Below are 19,639 nucleotides of genomic sequence, written 5' to 3'. Positions count from 1 at the left end.
GTTTGGTCGGCGGAGTAGTTTGAGTCGTACAGGTCCTGGTAGAATCTGCGAAAATGTTCAACAATGTCAATTGCCGAATTTTGCGGTGTCTGCCTAGACATTTTATTTCCCTTTCAGTTGCGTCTCGGAACACTTCTAATTCTTTCTTAATTGCTGCTAGCGATTGTGGAGTATTGTTTATCAGGAGAGCGCCTTCAAGGTCCTTGAGTTTTGTTTCGCTGGTGTTCAACTCCCTTTGCAATAGTTTTAATATTCCGCATTCTTTTGTCATGCAGACCCCTCTGGTGAAACATTTTAGAGTCTACCACAGAGTCCCGGCTGAGGGCACTGTTCCTAGGTTGGAGTCAAGGAAATGTTCTAGTTCACTTCGGAGTTCTTCCGCAAAGACTGTGTCTTGCAGCGCTCGTGGCTTGAATCTCCAGTGAGGTCGAGGTTTAGTTGCTTGTGTGGTGTTGCAAACTAGAGACACCATGGAGTGGTCTGACAGGGTTCTCGGTAGGATGCAGCAATCGTCCCATTGTAGGCGGCTATGGCAGGACACAAGGAGATAGTCTATTCTCGAACTGGTTCTGTGAACCCAGGAGTGGAAGGTGAAGTAGCTGGTGTTTGGGTTCTGGTGTCTCCAAATATCAATGAGGTCGTAGGCTTTGCAGATTTCAGTGATTTGTAGGGACGCCTTGGATGGGGTCGCTGTTAGGTTATGCGATTTATCTTTAGCTGGGTTCAGGGTTGTGTTGAGGTCGCCACCCCATATGATCGTGGACCGACTGACCGTGCTCAGTTGGGTCATTACCCAGTCGAAGTTATTGGGACCGTCGGTGTTCGGGCCATATGAATTCACTAAGGTGATTTCTTCTCCGTCAATCGTTCCTTGTATCATGAGCGACATGCCTTCTGTGTCCTTTTTTTGAGCGATTAGTTTGAAATTGATTGCCTTGTTGATTATTATGGCCACTCCCCTGGCGTAGGACGAGAAAGAGGCAAAGTAGAGGTGACATCCCCAGTCTTTGGCCCAGGGGTGTTCGGACGTTGGGCGTAGATGTGTTTCTTGGATGAAGGCTATGTCGATTTTGTGCCGGCGTAGGTATTGAGTCATCTTCCTCACTTTCGCTAGTTGATTCCCACCTTTAATGTTCCATGTAGCTACGGTGAAGGCGCCATGTTTTTAATTCTTTGCTCGTGCGGATCATGGCATTTAGCTACTAACGGGCGGGGGTGGTGGGCCCTGTCGGGTTGATTTTGTTTGTGGTGTGATCTTCTCCTGAGTGGAGCATATGGGGTGTCCTGGGTGCTGTACAACTTGTTAACTCCCAACTTGTGTGATTTTCCCTCCCATTTCTCGCGAGCAACCCCCAACTGGCTCGTTGTGGATCCCCCTTTTTTTTAACTTGTAATTCGAAAACTTGAACATTGCTGTGCTAGGGGCGCTTGGATCTTCCCAAGTCGTGCGGCCTTGAGGGTGTTTTACCCTCTATTTCGTGTTCCGGCAGCGTTGATTGTTGCAGTGCACCGTGTTCTTTTGCTTCAGTCCATCTATGGTGGATTCCTCTGGGCCCTTTCTCTTTGAGCTCGTGCCTGGTTATTCTCTGGTGGTCGACAGCCCGCCCAGTCCAGGTACACATTTGCCTCTTCGGGTGTTTGGAAAAACTGGGTTCTTCCCTGGTGTTGTATTCTCAGTCGGGCTGGGAACAGCATCGAGTATGGTATCTGGTTCATGCTGAGTCTCTGCTTAATGTTTGTGAAAGACCTCCTTTGCGCCTGGACGGCTGGGGAGAAGTCCGGATAAAAGTGGACGGTATCGCCGTCGTGCTGCAGCTCGCCTTTCTCTCTGGCCATTCGGAGTATCGCATCTCTGTAATTGAGTAATTTTGCAATTGTTGGATGAGAGGGGGCTCCGGGAGCGGGTCTTAGCGTCGGTATTCTGTGGGCTCTTTCGATGACGAATAGGGGCGAGAGAGTTTCCGGACAGTAGAGGGATTTGCACATTTCTTCAACGTGGTCTTCCATTTTGCCTTGTAGTTGTTTCTCTCTTACTCCTACTATCCGGATGTTGTTCCTTCTGGAGCGCCCTTCGAGATCTTCATTTTTTGCAATGGTTATTTTCATTTGGGCTTCGAGGGACGACACCTTGGTATTTAAAGATGATACCCCATCGTCCAAAGTGGAGATCCGTTGCTCTGCTTCATCTAGACGCTCATTGTGGGTGTCTAGCCGATGTTGGACTTGATCGACTTTGGACGAAAGGCCGTCCAGCTTACTATCTAAGTTACTGATACCGGATTTCAGTTCCAGGAGCAGTGCTCTGATGTCAAGGGACTGGGTATCATTGTTCTCTTGGTTTAGTATACGTGGCGGGGACTCTGATTGGTTTCTGTGTCTTGGGGTTTTTGCCGAGGTTCCAGCTTCGAAGTTCAGTTTGCCCTGTTGTTTGTCGGTTTTCCCCATTGCGGGTACGGATGGGCAGCGTCGTTGGTTGCCTGATTGTAGGGTTTGTATGGCGGCCGAGGCGGGGGTTCCTTGTGCCCTTGTGGGGGGTTTTGCAAGATGTTTTGCTCGACTGTAGGGTTGGCCTGTGCCGGACACTCAGCCCGCCATATGCGTTCTAGTTGGTGCCGGGGACGGTAGATTATTGGCCGAACAAGTTAGTCGGGTCCCAGGATAGTTGGTTCAGTTCGAAGTCCTATGGCCCCTGCAGACTGGCTGTGGTAGTGTCACTGTGCTGCCAAAGTGGGGCCTCTTGCTAGATAGCGCCGATTGGATTGTTGGGCGCAGCTCGAAGGGGCACAGTCGCTCCCCCCGAGGGTGGTCGCGAGCCGCGACAGTGTGGCTCTTTGCTTTAAGTGCTCCTCGCTCGAGCCACTTACCCCCTAGCGTGCGCCGTACCTAGTGAGGCCTAGCCCGTGTTCTGCTCCTTCGTGTTGGCCCCGTCTCCCGGCCGTCGGCACGCCGTCAGGATGTAGCTGCGTAGGTCGCCGACGGGGGTCCGTGGAGCTGCAAGGTTCTGCCGGGATGTTGCTTCTCGGACGCCGGGGTGGCACGGGACCGCTCGAGCCTCTCCGGGCCCACGCCCTGATCTCCGGAGGTCGACAATACCTTTTATGCTGGACGGGGGGCCTGGTGGACCCGGCTTCTGCTGTTGCTGTGGGGATAGAGCCGAGGGGGGCACCTGTAGCGCCGGCGTCCCGGGCGACGGACCGTTCCATTCCCCCGCTTTCAGCGCGGGCTCGGCTGGGCCGTGCGACGGCTGCCGAAGCTCTCCTGCAGCCCTCGAGACGCCCCAGCCATCCAGGAACGCTGCGAAGCAGGGTCTAGGCGGCCAGGGTCTCCAGATCCGGCTTCTGTACGGCTGATTTTCTTCCCTGTACACTGACTGGAGCGTTGGTGGTTGTTTTAGGGAGTTATGCTGCCGGAATAAACAGGATTAATAAGGATTTTAATAGGCCGCGCGGGAGCTCACATGGGAGCGGCCATCTTGGTTGGGTCTCTAGCGCCCTCTCAGGAAATATGTCTTATAATACTCATACACATACCGCCATAGTCAGACAACATTTAGACGATTAATTCAACTCTAGGTGCCATGTTTAAATGTGGTGCCTGATGAATTGTAAAGCGCTCCAAGATGAGGTAAGGGATGGAAGCATATTATGGGGTGGTAATGGTAGGAAAATGCCTATAATACCTCCAGCATGGAGATTCCAGGTGACAACCAATTTGCCCTATGACTGTAACACCACATATCTAGCCCCAGGTTATGGGACATGGAGGCACCAAAATGGTACTTGACCTGAGGCGACATAAAGACTCTCACCGGCTATGTGAAAGACTTGAAATACAACGAGAGGTTCAACCAGCTGGATTGAATTACCTGGTACATGGGTGCCAACTTTTGATTTTCTCAACTGGGGCTGAAAATCCAACACTGAGCGAAGGAAGGGATAGCAGTATCCATCCCCAGGACCAAACAACACATTTTTACAATTTTACAACACATTTAGCAGCAGGAATTGGAAAAGAGCCACAGCATTTACAGTCAGGTCTAAACATAACATCTCAGCTCATTCTGCTTTAGGCTTGCCTACTTCGCCGATGCTCGCAAACAGCTTTGGCCTGTCCCCGCTAAGCCACCAAATCGAGGTTGGGATGACAACGAGGGAGCCTTCTCACTTTCAAGTGAGCAGCACTTCCTAATTTTGCAAGATGCATGCTAACCCTTCACTAAGCCTGAGCCCGGCAGGAGAGGAGGCAGAAGCCCTGCTTGGCCCAGTCATTTTGTGTCTGAATCTGGATTATTTTTGGTTGCACAATCTCCATGGGGCAAAATAACACCCCCACCACCGTTGTTCAAGAGGAACGCATGAAAGTGCCCCCTGTGCCTTCATGCACTTCGTACCTATGGGTACAAGTCCTTAAATGGGCATATTATTGACTAACAGTCCCCCTGTTCACACATAATAATTGTTAAAGAGAATGGGTGGAGGCGTAAAAAGAGGGCACATCCACTGTGGAGTCTCTGCCCCATCCCAGTGGCACGCACCTGTTTGCTGCACACTTGGGCGTGCCGCGCCGGACCGACTGTTCATTAGGAATGTAGCAGAATAACCAGTGGACATTCTGCCATATGCGAGTACCGCTACCTCCATAATACTGCCTCGAAATCTAGAGGATTTACTACGAGTTCTAAGGTGGTGTTAGTCCCCATTATAAAGTCCCATAGGACTCCATAGGGATTTCTATTGCCATTGATAATTCCATGAGTAGTGAGTCCTCCATTGATGAAAGTGAAATGGAGGAAAAACCTTCAGCCAAGTGATGGAGGCATTTCCTCCACTTTACCTTCAAATTCAGAATATAGTGTTGTGGCCTGAGGAATCATAAACATGTGTTTTACAGTAGCAGTGCTGGCCTGTATTGTGGGCGCAGCATCATGGAAGGGTTTTACAGTGGCAATGCTGGCATATGTTGTGGGCACGTGTATCATTAAAATGTTGTAGAGTGCTCCTGTGCTCTGTTGGTAAACTGGCATTCATCCAGGGATGTCATTTAGAGGTCGCCAGGGGTCGCAACTGCGATCCCTGAGGTCTCCCTTGCTAGCGCTGTGCCTCTTTGCTTCTGGAGTGGCTGGCTTTCTTGTTCAGGCCTCTTAAAGAGAAAAAAAAAGAACAAGGGTTCCACAGGTCTAACACTTTCAGAAGTGACCCTAAATAAGAAAGACTAAAAATACCAAATAATTTTTCTTTCTGGAATTCAATACAATAATTGCTAGACTCATTAAAGCTTTATTTCAGGCACACTTCAGGGGGTGAGTCACTAATGTGGTCTGTTCTTAAACACCTCAACTCAGCCTTCCATCCTTCCGAGGTCGATAAATGAGTACCAACACAGGTTGAGTGATAGTGATATTGTATGTATATTTGTTAAATATAAAGTGCTTAAGCGTAAGTGCTATATAATAACACATCATTATCATTTGGCCATGGACGTCTGCTTGCATTCACAGGAATTTGGTAATATAGGCCTATACACACGCTGATCTTAATGATACATATGGCGATACATTCTTGTATGAAAAGTATATCACATCATAGTGATATCGTAACCATATTTGCCAGATAATTATGATCTAACATTGGAAGGCCCAGTATTGGTGCCTTATGTTTTTGGAAAGGTCAGTCGCTTTTGTGGCTGTCCTTTGAATCACCAAAGAGAAATGGTCCAAAATGTTTCCATTTGGAAGAAAGATGTTCTTCATCGTTCATGGGGCTTTTGTCAGCACTATACAGCTCAGCCAAGCAGACATACCTTGCATGGGCCACATAGAAGGACATGACTTCTGTGATGATTTCCATGCTCTAAAGGACACAGAGATCCTGACGTGTAGTGCTGACAAGGCAACTTCCCAAGAACCTCCAGTGACTGACTCTTGTTTCCTTTGCTTGCAGGCTGCAGGAGGAGTACTCGAGCACGCAGCTCACCAACCACTTCCTGGAGGAGAAACTTCAGATCATCGTAAGTGGAGCCCTTTAATGATCCTCAGCGGTGCCTCGGTGAAGCCAATGTTCTCCATGTACTTGGTGTTGGGGGCCAAAGCACAAGCGAGTCGTATCTCAGGAAAATCTTGAAGCCCTCTTGCTGTGCGTTCCTGTTAGGTTTGGGCTAAACGTTGCGTGTGTGCTCTTCAGATGTAGACAGCAACTCAGAGGTGTTGCAAGGAGGGGGGAGGGGGCTATAGCCAGGGTCTTTTGGTTGTAGCCCCAGATAGAAGCTCAGGGCCTACAACCAAAAGGCTAGCATGATATTAGCTTAGCCCCCGATCTTTTCCAGACCTAGCAACACCCCTGCTGCAGCTGAAGACCATTTGGTCGGTCTCCCCAGCCCATTTACTTGCCTTTTCTAATTGCAAAGTTTTTTCTTTCGTCCCTGGCTGCATAAACAATGGGAGATTTTGCTGCAGCATATATGCTTGAGGTAGATTTCATCGAGTTATTTTTACCCGAATTTGTCACAAATATATGTGCGGCTGGGTTTAAGTTAATATTGAGTGTAGGAGGGGCTGCAGCGGTGCCTCACACATACATTTGCGGCAAAATCACCATTAAAAAAAATTCGATTAAATCTAGGTCGAGAAAATAATCTCAACCAAATCACCTAGAACCACAAATCACCTAGAGCCTAACGATACCCAGATACAAGCTCCAAACAGCCGGTGGGTCTAGCTTCCCAGTCCTGGCAGCCAAACTGTGGAATACTGTCCCCTTGACTATCAGAAACATCCCCTCCTTCAACCTTTTCAAACACAAAGCCAAATGTTGGCTCGCCTCCTCCAATGCCTAAGATTCTTACTAAAACGTGCTGCAATAACATCAGTAAGGATGCATTACTTGACTTTCCATGTACTACCTACACATGTCTATTTCTATGCCTTACTTATTGTTGATATATCATCATTGTATGCAACGTATGTAACCATTGCCTTAAGAAATGCGCCCGGTAGCCTCCGGGCCTGGTCTGCGCTATACAAATAAAATAAATACAAATACACTGCATATGCTATTGCTGCTCTCCATCCGTCTCCAGGGCCATTGTGTTGTCTCCATGTTATGCTTGTCTGTGTTGCCTCGGAATAGCCCAGGTCTTTTACGGTTCCTTCTATACCTTTTCTTGGAACGAGAAATGTGTTTTACCCTCTCCCTGCCCTGACCCTTGAATTGGCCGTCAGTATCTTCAGGAGACGCGTTCTGATGAGTCTCGTTCCTCCCTCTCTCTTGTATCCTGTCTCAGGCACAAACCATGGCCAGTGAAAGGCTGTCCCGGAATGAGCGCATCGCAGATCTCCTGGAAAGGCTGATCGCTGCTCAGGATTCACCCTCTGGTCTGGGAACCTCGAATGTGAGTACCTAGGGCAGAAAGAGGCCGCGGCAGATCTCCGTCATAGAACAGCTATTCCGGATCCGACTATGGATGGTCACAGCTCCATCATCTTTTCCTTCAACAATTGTGTGCCTTTTCTCTGCGTCATCATCAGTGAAATCATGACATGTGAAGGGTGTGCATTCCCTGAAGTGATAAAACACTAATCCCCGAAATTGAAAAGCAATTCGGCCTGACTCTCAATTCCAACGTAGTGGAAGTCCTTGAACGATGAAAACGCTAGAAAAATGATTGCAGCCGCATGCTCTCATCACAGTAGTTTTTTGTTCAATGTGATTTCCTTTCACGCACAATCAATTCAAATGTTTTATTAGGTATTATGCATAATAATGTACTTTTTGCACCCTGCTTCCGCTTTCGCCTTTATGTCTTGTTTCGTTGCAAGCCCTGCTCGCCCTTCCCCGACCAGCAGCTCCGCTTCCCTTCTTTGGATGCTGCCAGTCTCTTGCTTCGTCGTGCGCCCCGCTCGCACTTTGGACTTGCTCTGCACTTTGCCGGCAGCTCCGCTTCCTTTCTTTGGATGCTGGCAGTCTCTTCCTTCGTCGTGCGCCCCGCTCGCACTTTGGACTTGCTCTGCACTTTGCCGGCAGCTCCGCTTCCCTTCTTTGGATGCTGGCAGTCTCTTCCTTCGTCGTGCGCCCCGCTCGCACTTTGGACTTGCTCTGCACTTTACCGGCAGCTCCACTTCCCTTCTTTGGATGCTGCCAGTCTCTTCCTTCGTCGTGCGCCCCGCTCGCACTTTGGGCTTGCCCTGCACTTTGCCGGCAGCTCTGCTTCCCTTCTTTGGATGCTGCCAGTCTCTCTGCGCCCCGCTCGCACTTTGGGCTTGCCCTGCACTTTGCCGGCAGCTCCGCTTCCCTTCTTTGGATGCTGCCAGTCTCTGTGCGCCCCGCTCGCACTTTGGACTTGCTCTGCACTTTACCGGCAGCTCCACTTCCCTTCTTTGGATGCTGCCAGTCTCTTCCTTCGTCGTGCGCCCCGCTCGCACTTTGGGCTTGCCCTGCACTTTGCCGGCAGCTCTGCTTCCCTTCTTTGGATGCTGCCAGTCTCTCTGCGCCCCGCTCGCACTTTGGACTTGCTCTGCACTTTACCGGCAGCTCCACTTCCCTTCTTTGGATGCTGCCAGTCTCTTCCTTCGTCGTGCGCCCCGCTCGCACTTTGGGCTTGCCCTGCACTTTGCCGGCAGCTCTGCTTCCCTTCTTTGGATGCTGCCAGTCTCTCTGCGCCCCGCTCGCACTTTGGGCTTGCCCTGCACTTTGCCGGCAGCTCCGCTTCCCTTCTTTGGATGCTGCCAGTCTCTGTGCGCCCCGCTCGCACTTTGGACTTGCTCTGCACTTTACCGGCAGCTCCACTTCCCTTCTTTGGATGCTGCCAGTCTCTTCCTTCGTCGTGCGCCCCGCTCGCACTTTGGGCTTGCCCTGCACTTTGCTGGCAGCTCTGCTTCCCTTCTTTGGATGCTGCCAGTCTCTCTGCGCCCCGCTCGCACTTTGGACTTGCTCTGCACTTTGCCGGCAGCTCCGCTTCCCTTCTTTGGATGCTGGCAGTCTCTTCCTTCGTCGTGCGCCCCGCTCGCACTTTGGGCTTGCCCTGCACTTTGCCGGCAGCTCTGCTTCCCTTCTTTGGATGCTGCCAGTCTCTCTGCGCCCCGCTCGCACTTTGGGCTTGCCCTGCACTTTGCCGGCAGCTCTGCTTCCCTTCTTTGGATGCTGCCAGTCTCTCTGCGCCCCGCTCGCACTTTGGACTTGCTCTGCACTTTACCGGCAGCTCCACTTCCCTTCTTTGGATGCTGCCAGTCTCTTCCTTCGTCGTGCGCCCCGCTCGCACTTTGGACTTGCTCTGCATTTTGCCGGCAGCCCCGCTGTTCTTCTGCCCTCCTCTCACTATGGTCGCTGCTCCGGCTGCGCACCTTGGACCATTGAGGCCTCACCAATTTGTTTTTTATGAGAAAATAACATAAAGTGTATTCTAAGGGCCAGATACCCAAAAATAAAAAAGTGGGCACATCTGAGATGTGTCACAAATGCACCAGAAATAGATGGGCCTCATTCACAGAAGTGCGCATCGCAGAGATGCGCCACTTTAGAAACGGGGCGCAAAATGGGCCACATTCTCAAAGAAAATGTGGGGCCAAGTGAAGAGATGCAGTAAGTGGCAGCCCGGTTTGCAAAGGGCGTCTGAATGAGCCCATGTTAGATGCGCCCATTCAGAAGCCCTTTTACCCCCTTTGCGCATTTGCACACACAAGGGGGCGTTTCTGGACATGTTTAAGCACATCGCGAATTTGCAAATGAGATGCGCTTTGCAATGCCCAGAAACAAGGGTCTTTTCCCTGGGCCTGTTCAGAACAGGCATACGGGGAGGCGCAAACTGCGGCTGTCACATTAGCATGTCCACTCCCCAAGCAGATTTTTCCCACTCCCTGTCATTTCGATAAAGGGCCTGTCTCTGTGAAATATGCTCCCAGCAACCATTTTTTTGCTGGGAACCTGCCATACATTAGAGTCGGGAGTGCACAAGTGGGCTGGACTGCGCATTGTTACGCTATTGTCCAACCCCTGCTGAAATGCTCAGGTCACCTCTGAGAATAAGGTGACCTGTGCATTTCAGCAATGAAAGGAGGGCATTCTTTGCGCTCCTTTCATTTGCACATATATTTGAGACTCTGGGCCAATGTGCTCAAAAGATGCGCAAAGTAGGTGGAATGCATACAAATACACCATATTAAGCAAGCAAAGGGATTCGGGGGTGACCACATGAAGTGAGTAAAGATGCACCACAATCTTTAGTCACAAAAGCTGACTACTGGATCTGCTCCCAGAAATACCCTTTCAACATTTTCTCCTTTCTCTGTGGAGCAAGTGACCCAGAAAATAGTGCACCTGATCTTTCCAACCAAAGAGGCACACACTGCACCTCAATCACAAGCAGCAACACAGTATAAAAGCCTAGCACAGAGAGACAGGTACACATTCCAAAAATGGCCAGTCCAGTAGGCATCAGGCTGCTGCACCGACTGATGGTCAAGGACATGATATATTGGGGAAGGATCACAGTATTTCAACTGGCAGATGAAGAGGTGACCCAGAGCTATCGCTTCCAAACACATATCCTACTGGAGATGGCGGGTCAGGGAGAGGGGGCCCTTACCACACCCTCAATGCGAGCCCAGGCTATACCACCGCTAATCAAGGCAGTGTCAACCCTGTATTCCTTTGCCAGTGATGATATCATAATCCTCACAACTACAGGCCTCACACAAGGTTTTCCAACATGATCCTTACATCTGCTAGGGGAAAATTTGGCATGCCTCATTATGCATGTACCAGCGCAGATTAGTGAGCTATTTTACGACACAGCTGGGTACTGTACATTTGTGTTGCCATTGATGGCATCCATGTGGCCCTCATACTTATGCGGCCATATAACACTTGTACAGGAATCAGAGGACATTAGGAAGTAGAGCACTTTCTATGCAGCTGACTAGCAATCACACTGGCAGTTTTTAAACAAGGATAGGACAAAAATGCATAATCTTACTCAACACAATGCATAGACCTCATTCTACAACATTCCTGACTGACATGGCAAAACTACCACCTAAGACATTTAAATGGTATACTCTAACTCTCATGATCCACTTTACGAAGTAAAAAAATAACCTTATTGTCAGACTTATTGTGCACACAGACAAAAAGAGAATGGACATAAAAAACAATTTGACTGAAAGCCTTTGCTTGTAATTTTGAAGGTTGTGTGGTAAGTCAAAAGAAGGAGGCGGACAAAGTGGTGTCATTTTACACAAGGCTTTTATTGAAATAATAACAAAAATACCTGCTGTTCATTACACTAAAGGGTTTGCCCTACCTAACAGAACTCCATCTAGGGTGCTTGTCATCAGGGTGGTTTGTCCAAAGCAAAGACTCCATCCTCTTTCCAAAAACGAACCTACTTCTGACCCTACCACTAATCAAAAAGTATTCAGAAAACAAAGAGGTGCTCAGGAGAATGGCCCCCTTCTTCTGGTCTGGCCGGCTCGGCCTTAGTGACTGATCTAATAGTTTTTGTAACAGTTCTGATTATCCCCTGCAGCTCCTCAAAGGGACTTGTTTGGTTCTTCTTAAGTGTCCAATGACCATCGGCTCTCAAGGTCCAAAAACAGTTATTTCCTTAAGTGTATTTCATATATTCTCTCTCTCCTGATTTCTTGGTTTTGGTTCAACAAACTGTTATTCCGGCTATTGGGACACTGGAGGTTAGTTCTGTAGCACTCTTTGCTTTCCTTATGGTTTTCACAATTATTGTGATGAGGACGATCACTCCCGTAACACTCCTTACTTCTGTTATTGTTCTCACAATCACTGTGACGAGGGAGATTACTCCTGTAGCAATCTTTGCTTCACCCGAACTCTATCGGGTCTCCCTCCGCTCCCGTTATCTTGAATTTGATGGGGGTATGTCACCAGTTCTTCCTGGGGTTGCAAGCTGGCTCGTTCTCTGTAAACGCTCCCAGCGTTTCTCTGTCCGCTTTGTTGTGTGCGTCTGCGACTCAGCTGAGCCTTTGGCTTGTCGGTATTGGTGCAGTTTATGGACCACACAGTCCACCTCCCAGAGGTCACGCCACTGTCTGACTTCTTCCAGCTTCCAAGTTGGATGGCCCTCCTTCGAGTCATGAAATACTCCTCTGACCGCTTCTTGTCGTCCCCTTGACCGAGGTCCAGCTTCTTTCAATGACCTTCTCATTCCCAAGTTTGAGCTTCCCGGGCTGTGCAGGCCTGAGGCCAGCTTCTCTCTCCTTCAACTAGTCCTTTCTTGGTTTTTCCATGTAGCAGGTTCTTCCCCAGCAGAGGACCAAAGTCCTTCTTTTGTTCCCGAGAAGTATTCTTCATGCCTCCTTGGGACCAACTCTTTTCAGTAGTTTTGGGTTCCAACCTTTTATCATTCTGTAGATTCTTTTTACTGTTCCTCTTCTTGGTGGTGTTAAGTCTTGGTTGCGAAAAAGAAGAGACATTGCAATAACAAACGCCTGGTTTTCTTGTTATATTGAGGGCCTCAGGGTCTAAAAGAAAAGAGGATTAGGGAGTTCCTTCACAAAACAGGAGTCCCTATAACCAAAAGGGGGTTCTCCCCCGGTGAGGTCCTGCTTACCACCACTGGTTGGAGGATTGTGCCGTGGTGGGCTCACCTCCCTAGCCTCACAGGGAAGGGCACCCCCCCCCTGGGGAGAAGTGGCGAGATTCAGTGAATCGTCACAGCATATCCACTCACTTTTTGGGGCATCTGGTGAGATGCACCTGTTTTTGGCGAAAATGTGACGCTCATATAAACATTTTCCCAATTTACTCCTCTTTTGTGCAACAATTTGCTCACTCTTGTGCGCTGGGGGCCAGATTTTCCTAAAGTACTGCAAATAAATGGAGTGCAAAGAATGCACTGATTTCATTATTGCTGTTTTAATAATTGCTCAGGTCACCTTTCAGAGGTGACCTGAGCATTACTGGAGGGGCTGGACAGTAGCGTAAAGGGTCACTGTCCTGTCCCCATCTATGCATTTGTTTCGGGAGCTGACAGCCTCCCAGCAACCTCGTGTACAGAGCTTCTCTTTCCATGTTTCACTCTCGTTCATCTTTATGATGACGTGGTTGGTTCCTGTGTGTTTCAACCTTTGGGGGAGCTGTGTTTGGATAAGGTGTTGACTTCTTAAGGTTCCTTTTGACCTTGATCCAATCTCCCACATTTACCTTTGGGCTTTTGACGGGCTTTCTTATCTTGTGGTGAAGTTGACAGGTCCTCTGTAGATTCTTTACCCTCCACAGGATGTTGTTGATGGAACCAACATCTCTATTTCCTGCAGCATCTGTCCCCCTCTATTGCCCCTACAGCTAGTTCTTTTCCTCCCTCTTTGCTTCCTATTTCTTCTACCTTGATTCTTCCCTTTCCTTCTCTCCCCATATCTGACCTCTTTCTCGCTCTTGCAGATTTCAGTTGCTTAATATTTGTGAAGCTCGACCTTTCTTACTTTCTTTTCCACTAAACTTAATTTCGTCTCTCATCTTTTCTCGACTTTTCTATTGATCCTGTCTCTTCTCTCCTCTTAAGTCTATAACTCCTTTATCCATCTTCTTTTCTCACTTGCCCCTAATGACTCGTTCTCTTCTGCCCTTTCTTCTCTTCATTGGCTACTTTTCCTATCTCGCCTCAAAATTGTTTTCTTTGCCTCGTCTTTAAGTCTCTTCATAATCTTGCTCTTCCCTATCTCTCTTGCCTTCTTACATGGTTTTCCCTGGCACGATTTCTCAGCTCACAGTCTCCATTTCTTCTATCAGTTCCCCACCCACCTTGCGCTCAATCACGCTTTCACTCCTTCTCTCTGGTGGCTCCTCTTCACTGGAACACACTTCCTTTGTCTCTCTGCTCTCTCTCCTCCTATTCTGTCTTTTGCTCCGGTCGGAAGACCCATTTGCTTTCCCTATAATTTTTTTAGTTCTCTGATTGTTTTATCATTATTATTGTTCTGCCTCTGATTTCATTTTTAAGCACTTTGGCGTAAAGCGCTCTATACATTGTACAAAATACAAATACAAACAGAATCAACATGAAATAGGCTCTTTCCCACCATTATTTGAAAGGGGAAACCCCTGTTCTAGAGTTCAGAGTGAGTCGGTGTGCTGCCACAGCTTCTGCAGCTGTTTCACAGAGGTCCATGTTGGAGACAGCTGCAAGTTGTAGAGTACACTTTATGAACCGATATGCTGTTTCAACTTGGAAATTGGGCTGTTTTTCACTGGTAATTCCACAGCTGTGAAGGTATTCTTTCATTTCACTGGATACTAGTTGGACCCCTTCATCAGTCACTTGTTGGTTTGGGGTCCGATCCCTGCGTAATATTTCCCTCAAGATGTTAATCGCTGTGGTTGTGGTAATGTTGGGTACGGAAATAAATTCAATACATTTCAATAAATAGTCAGCAAAGACAACCCCATGTAGAGGGTCATCGCACATATTTTCTAAGGGGCCGATGAAATGAAGTCCAAGCCTTTCCCATGAGGAAGGTGGTGTTTCCACCCACATGAGGGGGCTTGTGACGTCTGTGATATTTTATCGCTCTTGAAGCACCCATACCATTTCTTGACTAATCTGGTAATGACTTGGTTCACTTGTGACCACCAGTAGGCTTCTGTAATCCTTTTCTTTGTTGGGGAGCTACCAAGGTGTCATTTGTGTCCTCGGTCTATTATGTTGTTTTGTAGCGATGTGCAGAATAGCATCTCTCATATGGCCATCTTTTTTTTATGTCATGTTTTATGCAGTTGTTCTCTGGACATTTATTTTTTTTGGCGGCTCCAGAATTCTTCATCAATGGGTGCAGAGCCATCTATGCTCATGTCTTGAAGTGTTGCTACTTTGCTTATTTGTTCTATTGGGGATGACAGCCGGGACATGCAGTCCACTTGACCTTTCTTCCATCCGGGCACATGCTTCACCTCGAAAGTGTTCTGTTGTTGTTTCATGGCAAGCGTTGACAGCCTTGGTTTGGTGTTACTTGTAGGTGGACCAATGGCTTGTGGAGCTCCATCTACAGACATAGGTGCAGATGTTTTTGGTTGCCCAATCAAACACAAACATTTTCTACTCAATTACTGTGTAGTTCCTTTCAGGTGTTGTGAGTGTCTTAGATGTAAAGCCGATCACGGTTTCACCTTTCTTTCGTTTTTGTGAGAGTTGCACATAACCATAAGCGCTGGCATCCTTTGTCATCAATTTTCTCATTTTAAGGTTTTAAGGGTTGTAAGCACAGTGCTTGGAAAGTGTGTTCTTTAATGTTGCAGAACGTCCCTTCTTGCATGTGTTCCACTCAAAAGCTTCCCCTTTTTATGAGCAGTCTCAGAGGCTCCGTTTTCTGAGAATTGGCAACAACATGGCCTAGTACTATGCTAAGCCTAGGAGCGATTTGAGTTCTTCCTAATCGTTCAGTGTTGGTGCTCCGAGTAGGTTTCACCTAGTTTGATCCGTTTATCCAATATAGAGTAGCCTAAGTATTATACAGTATTGGTGCAGAAGGCACACTTCTCTTTTCAAAACCGCGCTCCAGTTTTTGTAATACCTTACTGATGTTGTGGCTCTCTTTGGACTTTCCATACACTACTATGTTGTCCTGGAAATATGCGACTTTAGGGATGTCCTTCTATAAGGGTTCCATTATTCTTTGGAACAAAGATGCTGCTGAGCGGAGCCTGAAGGGCATACGATTTTACTGGAAGGTCCAAAATTACGCGACAAAGGCTCTTCGGGCTTTAGATAGGCATATTTCATGTCTTGCTTTGTGAAGACTCTTACTCAGCATTACAATAAGCTCAGGGATGCTGGGCAGGGAAAGCTATCAGTCATGACTTCTTGGTCGGTGCTTGGCAGATCTACGTCAGGCAAATCTGTTGTGACAAGGGTAGGTTGCTTTGTCAAAAGCCTGGGACTTAGCCATTCAGTTGCTTTGACAGTTTCAATGGTATCTTCCCCTATTACTTTTTGTAAAGTCTATTTCAGTCCTTCTCTTGCTGTGGCTGTACTGGTGTCACTTTATGTTTAATCGGAAGACCATCCTTTCTCAGTTTTATTGGGTGCTGATATCCTTTGATACTGGTCCGAGAACCTGGGAACACAATCTTTGTTTCTTTCCAGGAGGTCCACCAAGGGATCTTCTTGTATCAACAAGACTTGTTCTTCATCCTTTGGGTCCAGTATTGAATGTAGCGTTGCTTGAGCGTCCTATTTAAACCTGGCTGGTCCATGTTCTGCCCTTGTAATCTATGTGCGACGCTGTTTGCATCCTAAGAGTTTCACTCTCAACCCACTGCATGCTGTCAGTTTTATGTGAACTTTCTTCACTTGTACCGTGTGTTGGTTGACTACCTTCTTGTACGTTTGTAGTGGGATGACCGTGAGGTCTGATTCTGAGTAAGCCATCAATTTAACATTGCTGTCCTCTCCTCTGACTACGGAGTGTAGTTTGGTTCTGTTCTTCCCTTCGCTAGTCTGAACGCTCAGTAGGGTTGTCTCTTCACTGCGTCCCTATCTTGTTCACCTCACCGAGAGGGCTGCTACTACACTGCAGCACCTCTGATGACATACCTTTATAGAATGTCTTTGTTTTCTGTATATGGTGCAGTCTTCGCTTATTGCAACTTTTTTGTGGTTGTATCTTCTCACCTCTTGTCTGCCTCTGGGATCTAGATGTCTCTTCTTCTTGTGCATGCTAGACAGTGTGGAGTTGAGATCCGTGCAATTCAGAGATGGCGCTGTTCACTGCCATTTTATTCTACAGGACGTTTCTTCGATCAATCTGGCGATCTGAAGAACTCTGTCTGGAGACGGGCCCTTTTCTTGTATAAAGCTTTCCTGTGTTTTACTGTTGTTCGCATGGACTAGCAGAAAATCTTTCATTAGACGTTCGGCATATACTTGAAAGTTGCACATAGCTCTCCGCTGTGTACAAGTATGAAATGTAATCTTCTGTGACATCACATTTTCTTTGTCATCAAATCTTTTCACCATTCTGCTCATTGCTTCTTTGAGTTCGTCATTCTCAGCTCTGCAGGTCACTCATGTTTAGCATGTATGCTGTTGAATATTGTTGGCCCTCCACTCATAATGTGTTGAGTGACATGTCCATTTTCCTCCCCTCAGCATATCTTGTACACTCTATGGCTTCTACACATAATGCAAACATCTGGTGCCAGTGGCTCCATGGAAGATGTGGCTTGAGTAGTAATGGCAGAAACTGCGGAATCACACCTTGCATGTGAGGTAGTCTGTGTTGTGTCGGGTCCTGCCTCATCACCAACGAGAAGCTTCGACTCTTAATGAAAGACACAGGCAGAGTGTGAATAGTAAATAGTATGTTTATTAACTTAGAGAAATAAGTTGCTTATTAATTGTATATCTTCAGAAGGGGGCTGTGAGGAGGAGCACCAGTTTGAGATTCCAGCTCTGTCTGCCGTTCCGTTGCCATGTCCCAAGTGTCCTTCACGCCACCCTATCCGCGCATGTGTTCCGCGGCCCTGCCCTGCTCTCACACAGGACCCTGCGTCATACGGCGTCTGATGCAAAGGTCCTTCAGAGTACAATTGAGGTCACCACAAAAGCCTCAATAATGTTGCCCATTTGGTAGTGTGTTTAGCATCTTGCTGAAACTGCTCTGTTTCCACTTCAAAGTACGGCTTAAAAAGACTCTTAAACTGGTCTGCTTTTGAATTCTCCAAATGTAGAGCAGGGAGGGCTGAGGGCTGAGTGGTTGACACAATTACATTATAAACTGATGTTAGTCCTACTGGAGGGTTGGGGAGACGCAGGATGGCTCGAACCCATACAGCTGCCTCTGGATTTGCTGCAGGTAGAAAGTTAAGCATTCCTTTGTTTCAAATAAAGGAATGCATATTGTGAACACAGCCTCTGTGATGCTCTGAGACACACACCATCCACGCTCCCACCTCTAGTGTCCAGCCAAGGCTCTTTGTGTTGATAGGGCCTTCAAAGTGGGGGCAAATTAGTGATGACTCATTTAAAAAGCCATTCCTTTTAAACCACAGGGATAAGAACTGAACATGGGGGATTTTTATTCTGAAGACCAGCACAAAGCATCAGTTAGCTGACCAAATGTACAAAAGTGTTAACATGCCATATAGAACAAGTTTCAAACTATGCTCTTTATTTTCATGACTTTTTATTTCACACACCCAAACATTTTTTTGTGTGTCACTTTTTAGGTACATATTGTGCATGCCTGAGAGGTTTAACTGTCATTTTCTTGCCTAAGTGGTCTGGTGGCTGCTTTGGGGCATGGACTAAATGCATTCCCTTATCATCAAAGAACCTTTAATTTTCTTACACGCCAACCACTGCCAGGTGGCTCCTCAACGTGACATGGCATCTTGATTAGGAAAGCAGGGTACATTGTGTCACTGTGCAGACAGTATTGTGTGGCAAATCAATGCAGTGATATGTGTGCAGCAATGATTTGTGCGCAGCCCAAGTCACCACCCTGTTGGTAAATGGCGTCTATGTGGTGCTCTTCTATGTAACAGCAAATATGATCGCTCTCTTTCAGATGTTTCCCATGTCCATACAATAGCACACTGGAATTGTTTATGTAAGTAGCTCTAACGAGTGTGCCATACTGTCCCAACACTTAAACACATAAAGCAATCAAATAAGTTCCCTCAAATTGTACATCCACTAGGCCAAAAACCCTTTCTACACTGCCACACAATGATTTTCACTAGCTGCAGGCCAGCACTACTAAGAGATGCTAATGTGGTCTCTGTTAAATAAAGCATGGGTCTGCTCTTTTTTGCATAAATAACCCCTGTGGCCCACGCATTAGAAGCCGTTTTTTAAAACAACGCTTCATCAGGGTATTACTGGTCAGGCTAACGTTTGTAGGAAGTACAGTGCTTTCCTTCTGTACGTTTTTCCCTCTTTATTGGGTGTCTCTTGTAGGGTATCTGTTCCTTTCTAAAGATATACTTCCCTAAAGAGGTTTCTGTATTGGAGACTGGACATGCTCAGAGACCCAGCCCCTCTGCATCTAAATTTCTCCAGGAACAAGAAGTAAAAGAGCCTCTATACCCCATTTGAGTGGTTCATGTCACAGCCATTTTATCATCAAATCCCAAAACGTAGGATGTCCGAATGAGTATGTATGGTTCATGGTTACACACATTATAATGTTAGGGTGAGTGTTGTGAGCAGTAATTGAGCACCAAGCCATGTATCTGTTATGTATTTACTGATTCACACAAACAACCTTTTCATCACAGATATGTTTATCAAATATAGAGATCTCTGATCATTGTTATATTCTTGAAATGCTCTGTGATTTAATGCAAAGCAGACAGGAACACTTGTTGGTGATGTTGATCCCCTTTCCCTCTCTAATAGGGGTATTTTGAAAGAGTACCAGACTGTCCAATTTGGAATGATAAAATTTGTGGTAGCCAATATCAGGCCCATTCACAAGGGCCCCTTCTCCATCCGCCTCAGCTTGCAGCAAATAAGGAGATTAGACACAGACTGATGGTAAACCAAGCTTCTTGTATTAGAAAGCAAATACACAGCATTCAGAGTGAGAAGCTGATAAGCAGGAAAATACAGCAGGACAAGTGTCCAGGCAGTCGGCGCATGGAGCTCTCCTTGGACAGCCCTTAGAGCGCAGGTTATA

At 47.3% G+C, this 19,639-nt stretch overlaps 1 protein-coding gene across 3 annotated transcripts in view; it reads left to right on the top strand.

Annotated features, from left to right (window-relative positions):
* Positions 1–19,639, top strand: part of LOC138567080 (uncharacterized) — a 95,954-nt gene that overhangs the window by 62,286 nt on the left and 14,029 nt on the right. For 2 of the 3 annotated variants that reach the window (XM_069644939.1, XM_069644938.1), the window contains exons 4-5: positions 5,940–6,006; positions 7,279–7,386. In XM_069644939.1, the coding sequence (XP_069501040.1) occupies positions 5,940–6,006; positions 7,279–7,386 (175 nt within the window). The remainder of the gene's footprint in view (positions 1–5,939; positions 6,007–7,278; positions 7,387–19,639) is intronic. The other variant, XM_069644940.1, reaches the window with a different exon arrangement.

The sequence above is a fragment of the Ambystoma mexicanum genome, chromosome 2p (assembly GCF_040938575.1).
Source record: "Ambystoma mexicanum isolate Mex_15411 chromosome 2p, UKY_AmexF1_1, whole genome shotgun sequence".
In the NCBI taxonomy this organism is placed as follows: domain Eukaryota; kingdom Metazoa; phylum Chordata; class Amphibia; order Caudata; family Ambystomatidae; genus Ambystoma; species Ambystoma mexicanum.
The sequence above is the reverse complement of the archived record's forward strand: the minus strand, read 5'-3'. Positions and strand labels throughout refer to the sequence as shown.